At 52.7% G+C, this 9,839-nt stretch overlaps 1 protein-coding gene across 1 annotated transcript in view; it reads right to left on the minus strand.

The window, feature by feature from the left end:
* Window positions 1–3,596: 3,596 nt before the first annotated feature.
* Window positions 3,597–9,839, minus strand: part of FAM131A (family with sequence similarity 131 member A) — a 38,136-nt gene continuing 31,893 nt past the window's right edge. The window contains exons 3-4 of the mRNA XM_015426843.1: window positions 9,304–9,432; window positions 3,597–4,120 (exon numbers count right to left, since the gene is read on the minus strand). Of these exons, the coding sequence (XP_015282329.1) occupies window positions 3,597–4,120; window positions 9,304–9,432 (653 nt within the window). The remainder of the gene's footprint in view (window positions 4,121–9,303; window positions 9,433–9,839) is intronic.

Here is a 9,839-nt window from a genome sequence, read left to right on the forward strand (position 1 = left end):
ACCTCCAGAGGAACTGGTTGGCCCCTGTGTGAGACAGGATGCTGGACTAGAGGGACCACTGGTCTGATCCAGCAGGGCTCTTCTTGTGTTCTTATGAAGGCCTTGACCTCTGTGCCCTGTTGTTGGACCTCCAGAGGAACTGGTTGGCCCCTGTGTGAGACAGGATGCTGGACTAGAGGGACCACTGGTCTGATCCAGCAGGGCTCTTCTTGTGTTCTTATGAAGGCCTTGACCTCTGTGCCCTGTTGTTGGACCTCCAGAGGAACTGGTTGGCCCCTGTGTGAGACAGGATGCTGGACTAGAGGGACCACTGGTCTGATCCAGCAGGGCTCTTCTGATGTTCTTATGAAGGCCTCTGCCTCTGTGCCCTGTTGTTGGACCTCCAGAGGAACTGGTTGGCCCCTGTGTGAGACAGGATGCTGGACTAGAGGGACCACTGGTCTGATCCAGCAGGGCTCTTCTGATGTTCTTATGAAGGCCTCTGCCTCTGTGCCCTGTTGTTGGACCTCCAGAGGAACTGGTTGGCCCCTGTGTGAGACAGGATGCTGGACTAGAGGGACCACTGGTCTGATCCAGCAGCGCTCTTCTAGTGTTCTTAATAAGACTTCGTTGGTCTTAAAGGTGCCACTGGACTCAGACTTCGTGCTTCAGTGCGCATGCACAGCTGACACGTTCGTAGCTCTCGGTGCAAACATGCGGCGCGCATGTGTCTGGGGTGGAAGGCTGCAGTGCCCGTCTATGGCACAGAGTGTGTTTCTCTTACTACGCATTTTGAGGGGGGGCGGTTTGTCTCTTTCTGGACTCATTGGCCTTTCAAAGGGACCAAGGGCAATACAAGCTTTGTGCCTTGAACAGTCGTGCCAAAAGGAAACGATGTCACATCAGGGAGCTGCAGGGTGGAAAAAAATCAGTGGTGGGAAATTCCGGGAGATTTGGGGATGGGCTTCCAGTTCTCCTAGACTCTATGGTATACCATCGATCCCGCCCTCTGGAGCTGCCACGTTCTCCAAGGGAACTGATCTCCGTCATCTGGAGATTGGTTATAATTCTGGGAGAACTCCGGGCCTCACCTGGAGTTCGATAAACCATGTGTATGCGCATGTGCGCGTGCATTCGCGCGCACGCACTGGGGTTGCCAACTCTGGAGATTCCGGGGGTGGCGCCTGGGGAGGAGAGAGAGCTTAGCGGGATACAGTTCCATAGATCCCGCCCTCCAAAGCAGCCATTTTCTCCAGGAGAACTGGTCTCTGTCCCCTGGATTTGTTGGTCTTAAAGGTGCCACTGGACTCAAACTTTGTTCACCTGGAGATTAGTAATTCAGGGAGATCTCCAGCCACCACCTGGAAGTTGGCACCCCTAGTGTGTGTCTGCGCACGCCTGCCCGCACGCGCACACACACCCACAAGGACATGTTTATGTGGGGTTGCCAGCCCCCAGGTCCCGCCCCCAAACAGCAATGTCACTGCATGATGTCCCTGATGCGATGATGTCACCTGGAAGTGACGTCATCATGCACAGGACATGGCACAGCAGTGCTCTGGTTTGAGGGCAAAACTCTATGGTTTGAAGCTGGTTTTACCATGGACGTTCTGCTCAAAAACCAGAGTGTCACTGCGTGATGTCCCTGACGTGATGACGTCACTTCCGGGTGACATCACTGCATCGGGCATGTCCCAGAATGCCCCCTTATCCCCCCACTGGCGTGACGACAGGACCTGGCAGCCCTATGTTAATGTCAAGGAACAGGGGTCATTTCGTAGAAAAAGAGCTAGGGGAACTCATTAGCATAACTCATTAGCATATGCCACACCCCCTGACATCACTGGAAGTGTGTCATAAGGCCACACACACCACCCCCAACGGTCCCGGCCACTGCCGCCGGCCTTGCAGCTCCACTGCCGAGCCCCATGAGGGGCCCAGCGGTGGACCTGCAAGGCCGGCGGGAGTGCAAGGAAGCCCCGCGAAGGCCCTCTCTGGCCCCAGGCAGGCAGGGGTGGGAAGAGGCAGGGGGGAAGAAACTTACCCTCCCTCTTCTCCTGCCTGCTCCTGGCTGAATGAGGGCCAGAAGCAGGGCGGGGCTTCGTCATGTGCCCCGCCCCCCGTACCTCACCCGGGGGAACTGCGATCCCCCGCAATCCTCCCCGAAATGACCTCTGTCAAGGAATGAAAGCCAGTGGGGTGCATAGGCATGCGTCTGTGTGTCGTTTTCTCTGGCCCTGTCAACAGCACAGACTTCAGCTAGTTTCAGGGGTCTTCCCCTCTCTCCAGGGAACTTAACTGTTTCTCGGGGCAGGCGGGGAAGCAAAGGCTAAAGGCCTCTGACCCAGAATGCTCTAAAATCCCCATGGTTCTTTGCGCAAATGACCAGGCTGTGCACCGTTCTCCCAGCGCCAGCACACTGCTCCCCGGGCCCGGCCCGGCGCAAAAATGCCCCAGTATCTAGGAGCCGCTTCTGAGCACAACAACTGAGAGCCCTTTCTAAGCCAAGCGTCTCACAGGTCCTGTTATTGGGATGAGGGTCACAGTATTGCCCACCCTGAGAGCCCAGGGCGGGAGCAAAGGGAAGAGCCCCTTAGAAAACCCATCCACAGCACGGGCACCGACGCCCCTAACGACAGCAACACGGAGACGCACATACAAAAATATAGAAAATATCTGGGGCGGAGGGACTGTGCACCCCCCTCGCCGACCCCTATCATGCTCCCGGCCTTCTCCCGGGGGAGAGGGCGGGGGGTGGAGGAGGGGACCCCCGCAGCGATCCGTGCTCCGGGTCAAAGCACGCGAATGCACCCCTAACTCCTGCCTCACCCGTTTCTCTCGGGCAAGCCACAGTATAAAATTCAACACAGTAAAAGCCAAGAAGAGGCCAGCTGGGGCCCAGACGAGAGTTTGTATGTTTTTTTTTTCTTTCTTTTTTTTAGAAAAAAGGCATAAACATGTTAAGCATCCATTGCATTCCACATTCCGCTTCAGCCCTTGGCTGTGTGCCGGAGGAGTTTGGAAGGGGGGGAAGGGGGGGACGATACAGGGCGATAGATAATTTTGAAAATTGTCTCCGGAAATGTTACAGTTCCGCTTCACAAGCTTTTAGCCATGCCACCTGGACAGCCTCAAGGCGCCTCTCCTCCCTGGGGGGGCACGGGGAGCGCGGCATGCTCTGAACCAGCCCAGATAGTAGCGAGTCCAGTCTGCGCTGCCCCGGGGGGGTTTCAGTGTTTCGCTGGGGGCTTTTCTTTCCACTCTCAAGACGTTCTCATGCAAGAAAACAAAACAGGCCACAAGAGAGAGAGAGAGAGAGAGAATGCAGCAGGCAAAATCCACGAAGCCACGTGAAAGGCCCCTCTGGATTAAATGGTTGGAATCAAGATGGCACAGTGGAGGTGAAGAGGGCGCGGGACAGGGTCGGGCGAGCGGGCGACTGGTTGGCTTCGAACCGGCCTTCCCTTGCCCGACGCGGGTCCATGACACCTCCTCGCAGGGGTCAGGAGAGAATCTCCCCTTCGAGAGAACGGACGGGCCACGGAGCAGGGTCGAGGAAAGGTGCCACGGAGTGGGACGAGATGGCAGGTGCAGCATGCCACGGACAGAGCAGGGGCTCACTGTTCCCCGGTGTCCTCCTCTTGCTCCTCCTCGTTGTCATCGAGCGACACGACGCCGGAGGAGGCCACGTCGGACACTTTCCTCCGCACCTGGCAGCTGTCCCCGTGGATTTTGCAGCCCCCCGGGTAGTCCTTGCACGGGATCCCCTCGTCCTCCGTCGGCGAGAGGCAGGACTCGGTGAAGGACATGGAGTACATAGAGTCCTGGCACTCGAGCTGCGCCAGGCTCCGGAAGGCACATTCTCCGGCTGTCTGTGGGGGCAACTTGGAGAGGAGCATCTCCTCCCCGGCGGACACGGAGCCCAGCAGCTTGGCGGCCAGTTCGGAAGGCGAGCCCAGCTCCTTGAGGAAGAGGCTGTCCTCCAGGCTGCAGAGACTGGAACACAAAGTCTCCGGGGAGATGGTGGTCTGGGAGGAGTCGCTCTCCGGGTCGCAGGAGCCTTGCCGGGCATTCAGCTGGCACAGGCGGCTGTGCAGGAAACCTCTCAGCAAGGTGCTGGGCGGGAGCTGGTTCACAGCATCTGCAAGGCAACAAAGGAGCGAGTGTTAGTCGCACAGGAGGAGGAGGAGAGCATCAGAACTGCTACAGTGGGTCGCAATACCCCCCCCCCGAGGCAAATTGAGGCCACGCAAGCCTGCAGTTTGCAATTTGTCTATGGACAATTTATCTGTCTATCGACAGTTTATCTATCTATAAACAGAGGGAGGGAGGGAGGGAGGGAGGGGGAGAGAGGAAGATATCTTTTATCTATTAAATAAAATAAAATAAAAGTTGAGCCCATGCGTTGCCAAATCGCCAGTGTCCCAGACCCTGGCAAGGTCAACTTTATCTGTCTTAAAGGTGCCGGAGGACTCAAACTTAGTTCTCGCATCCGTTTGTTAACTCTTGTATGCTAATTTGCTGCTCTTCTGCTTAAACCCAATCTTAACTATACTTATATACTCAGTTACTTAAACGTCTTGACTCCAACGAGTCCTTCCTGGCAACTAACGCCCACCCTCTCTCTCCCTAGACGTCATGCTTCAGGAAATCTGTTTTAATGTGTCTGGAGACGTGTGCATGCGCACAAAAGCTTATACCCAGAATTAAACTTTGTCGGTCTTAAACGTGCCGCCAGACTAAAACTTTGCACTAAAGACACTTCTTGTTATTAAATTAGTGCAGGACAGGCTAGAGCACACTAAAGGAATGTAGCATTCGGCAGACAAGGCAGAGCTTTTCGTAGCACAAAATGGAGAAGGAGAGGGTGAATCAAGCTACGGTCCTTGCTTGTGAGAGAGAGGAGGAGGAGGAGAAGAGGAGGAGGAGATTGGACTTATACCCCGCCCTTCACTACCCGAAGGAGTCTCAATCTTCCTTTTCCTTCCCCTCCCCACAACAGGCACCCTGTGAGGTAGGTGGGGCTGAGAGAGCTCTTTCGAGAACTGCTTGTGAGAGAACAGCTCTGAGAGAACTTGCGACTGACCCAAGGTCACACCACCAGCCGCATGCGGAGGAGAAGGGAATCAAACCCGGTTCTCCCAGATTAGAGTCCGCGCTCCTAACCACCACACCATACTGGCTCATCTTCCTATTTTTCATCTGTGCAAACGATGGCGGGGATAGGAGACCCCCATATTGCTGTGAAGCACGGGCTACACAGGTTTGCTTGGCCTAAGCTACCTCACAGTGTTGTTGTGGAAATACAACAGGAAAAAGGGTAAACTGAGATCCTTGAGGGATGGTGGGATTAGAAAATGGGCCTCGGCAAAGCGACCCCAAAGATCAACGGGCTGTCAGTCTTCCATTTGCTATCACAATGTCTTGGAATCTGTGACAACAATCGCCATGGTCAACTAACAGGGGGGAGGTCAAGGGATAATGCAGCTTTTGTTCACTTCCTTTGTTTGTGCCACCCTTTTCTCCCCAGTAGGGACCCAAGTGACTTACGACAATCTCCTCTTCACAATTTTCAATCCTCACAACAACCCTGTAAGGTAGGTTAGGGAGAGAATGTTTGACTAGCCCAAGGTCACCCAGCAAGCTTTAACCGCAGAGTGGACATTTGAATCTGAGGCTTCCAGATTCTAGACTGACACTCTAACCACTACACTATGGCACAGAAGTAATGACAATGGTTCGCATAAACCACGTTCAGCCAAGCTGTGGTTGCTTATTCCATCCAAATCATCAAGCTATGGTTTGAGACAATCCTCTGCCTTTCTGGAGACTGCATATGGGATTTCTGGCAGGCAAGGAGCCCAACCCATCTTTTTTTGCACAAACCGTGGTTTGGCTGGAACACCTAGGGCACAAACTATGGTTTGAATATGGTTAGCACAAACCATGGTTTGTCTGGAACATCTAGGACACAAACAATCGTTTGGAGGACAGTTTACAGTTAGCACCAGTGTTCTCTTCTAAGCTGAGTCAGTGTGAGCTAGTTCACAGTTTTTTAGCCTCTGGCTCACACTTTTTTGTCTTAGTTCAGGAAGGAGGGCTCCAGAGCCAACTTATTGATGCAGCAGCCCAATCGCTCCCTCACAACTTTAATGCCAGGAGCTCACAAAGTAGGATTTTTGCTCACAAGACTCCACAGCTTAGAGGGAGCACTGGTTCGCACCAAAACCGTGTGGAACTGATTTACTCAGTTGCCTGTGGTTCTAACCCTCATCTGTTGTGTACGCCTCTGGCTTGCCAAACTTTTGTTTCAATTTTGATCTTAAGCCAGGACCGTGAATCTCGAGCTCTCCGTTTCTATTCAGGACATCTTTCAATTGCATTATGTTCATAATCATAATAATTTTAAGGAGTAAGCACGGCATCCTGCAATCCTCCCAGTGTTGGGTAAGTGGCTTTCTGCCATAGCCGTGGGCCCTGTGACGTAGCCTCCCCTCTCCCAACCCGAGAGAGGTAGCGTTCCCATCCCTCCCTCCTCCTCCTCTCTATTGCCCACTCGTTCTAATAATACAGAAGAATAATTAGAACTTTCCTTCCATGCTGCACCAGCAGATTACCACTGACTTTCTTTGATATGCAAATGGGCCCAGATTCGTCGGCAGTTAATTGTAGGGAGGGGAGAAAAAAGGAGCTTTCTTTCGTTTGTGCAGGAGGAGGAAGATTACACACTTCGCCAGCCTCTGCTCGCCAGCTGTTCGGCTCGTTCCGGGCAAAGACTTCTGAAGGGCCAGTGTGACCTCTGGTAAACCGAGGAGAGAGAAAGAGCAGAGGCAGCCTGTGCCCGAAATCGACAAGATTCGGCCAGGTCGAGAATGTTCGTTCTCCCTTGGAATGTGCTGTCTGCAAAAGCCGAATTTCAGACGAGAATTCGCACACAAATTCCCTAGAACGCACAATCCTTTGTGGCTGGCCATCTATGTATACAGACGGATGGAGGGTAGGATTGCCAACTTCAGGTTGGGAAATTCCTGGAGATTTGGGGACAGAGCCTGGGGAGGATGGAGTTTGGGGATCGGAGGGGGCTCGGCAGAGATGTGATTCCCCACTGAGTCCACCCATCAAAGCTGCCGTTTTTCTCCAGGGGGGATTGATCTCTGTAGTCTGGAGACAAGTTAGATTCCAGCCCAGTAGCGCCTTAGAAACCAACAAGGTTTTCAGGGAATGAACGAGATCCGTTGTAATTCTGGGGGGACTCCAGGCCCCGGCTCGAGGGTATACATCAAAGAATCGCTGTGAAAACGGCGACAACTATGCAAAAATATTTATAAGGATAATCTATCCAATTGTTGTTGCCTCTAATCCACAATATCACAATAAGGAGCACGCACGTCCACTGCTAAGCAAAAGATAACACAGCCTCTCGTTGTTGGCAACGCGAATAAAAATCCTCAGGGTTATATTCACTGAGACGTCTTCAAAGCCTGTTCTTCGCACACCGACATATATCTGTGTGCAGAGAACAGGCCTTGAAGCCGTCTCGATGAATGTAACCCTGGGGGGGGGGGTTATTTGTGTTGCCAATAATTAGAGACTGTCTTATCTTCTGTTTGCTTTGCACTGGATGCACATGCTTCTTATTGTGATATTGTGGGTTACAGGCCACGACAATTTGATAGATTATCCTTATAAATGTGTTTGCATAGTTTGTAGCCATTTTCACAGTGATTCTTTGATGTATTGTAGCAGAACTCCTTTGCATATTAGGCGACACACCCCTAATGTTGCCAATCCTCCAAGAGCCTACAGAGCTCTTCTTACAAGGGCTACTGTAAGCTCTTGGAGGATTGGCTACAAAAAGAGCCCTGCGGGTATTGTTAAGCCCAGTTTGAGGGCGGCAACCTTGACGGAAGGGCAAGTCCAGGGACGAAAGTGAGCAGGCAAGATCTGCTACAAAATGAGGACCGGCATAAGGTGGAACTGGTGCACGCCAATCAGTGCACTGTAAAAGTTTCAAACTACTTTTGAACTCTGGGCTCAGAATACCACAAAAGGGAGGTGAGGAAAAGGGAGCCAGCGTGGTTTAATGGTTAAGAGCATTGGACTAGTATCTGGGGAACTGGGTTCGACTCCCCACCCACGCCATGGGAGCTCTCTGGGTGACCCTGGGCCAGTCATACTCTCTCAGCCTAACCTACCCCACAGGGTTGTTGTGCAGATGAAACGGGGGAGAGGAGAATGCTGTAAGCTGCTTTGGGTCTCCACTGAAGAGGAAGGTGGGGTATTAAATAAATCAGTAATAAGTACCAGAGGCTGGGCCTGCTTCGCAATGTTGCCATCAATTTCGGGAGCAGATCCCGCTCCTTAATTCAAACTAGGTTGGCTGAGATTCCTCAGTGGTGAGGGGAAGAAACGCTCTGTACATGCTCAGAAGAACTTCTGATAAAGTGGGCTCTAGTCTGCAAATGTTTAGGCTAGAATAAGCGCACGTTAATCTTTTAGGGGGAGGGAAGGAGGCAGAGTATACCCCAATCTACTCTGATTTTAGAAGCTAAACAAAGTTGGTACTTGAAAGGGAGACCACCAAGGAAGGCTCTGAAGGGGAAAGCCATGGCCAACCACCTCTGCTTCTCACTGGCCTAGAAAGCCCCTTACAGAGAGAAGCTAAGCAGGGTTGGTACTTGGGAGACCACCAAGGGAGGCTCTGCAGAGGAAGGCGATGCTTCTCACTTGCCTTGGAAGCCCCTTGCTAGGGAAGCTAAGCAGGGTCAGTACTTGGAAGGGAGACCACCAAGGAAGACTCTGCAGAGGAAGGCAATGGCCAACCACCTCTGCTTCTCACTTGTCTTGAAAGCCCCTTGCTTGGGGAAGCTAAGCAGGGTTGGGACTTGGAAGGGAGACCATCAAGGAAGACTCTGCAGAGGAAGGCAATGGCCAATTGCCTCTGCTTTTCCCTTGCCTTAAAAGCCCCTTGCTGGGGGAAGCTAAGCAGGGTCAGGTTTTGGAAGGGAGACCACCAAGGAAGACTCTGCAGAGGAGGGCAATGGCCAACTGACTCTGCTTCTCCCTTGCCTTGAAAGCCCCTGACCGGGGTTGCCATAACCTTTCAGGCCATTCTGCCTGAGAGCGTCTTGGGGCATGTGGCCCAGCACTCAAGAGGCAACTTCTTTGGGGGGGGAAGCTCTTGCCCTCCCCAAATGTAGGGAGATTCTAAGATCATCCATTGAATATGCAACAAGGAACCCTGCGGGGGGAGGAGATCTACCTGCCCCCCCTCCCCCTGATGGACATCACGAGATACACCAGACACACGGTCTGCTCACTCACCGGCCGGTTGGGTGGCCTCAGTCGGGGTGGCGAAGTCCTCGTCGTAGGATTCATCATTCGAATCGTCCCCGTCCACGGAGGACCAGGCCCGCAGCTTGGCCTCGGCAATGGCAAATTGTTCAGCGACCCCTAGGAAGGAAGGACGGCCGTCAGTCAGGGGCAGAGAGGCGGGGCCCGGAGGACAGAACGGGTCACACGGTCACTTCCCCCCACACAAGTATTCGCCCATGCATTCATTAGAGCCAAAAACTGACACCTAATTCGGCTCACAGAGACAAGGGGAAAAAAGTACAAATGGCCATTAAAAGGATGGAAACTGGGCTGGATCAAAGTGGGGGTTGCCATCTTCCAGGGGGCACCTGAAGAACTCACATGAAGCTGACTTGTACTCCAGAGATGATGATGATGATGATGATGATGATGATGATGATGATGATAGAAGAAGAAGAAGAAGAAGAAGAAGAAGAAGAAGAAGAAGAAGAAGAAGAAGAAGAAGAAGAAGAAGAAGAAGAAGAAGAAGAAGAAGAAGAAGAAGA

The sequence above is a fragment of the Gekko japonicus genome, unplaced genomic scaffold (genome assembly GCF_001447785.1).
Source record: "Gekko japonicus isolate JY-2015 unplaced genomic scaffold, Gekko_japonicus_V1.1 scaffold238, whole genome shotgun sequence".
NCBI classification, from domain to species: Eukaryota; Metazoa; Chordata; class Lepidosauria; order Squamata; family Gekkonidae; genus Gekko; species Gekko japonicus.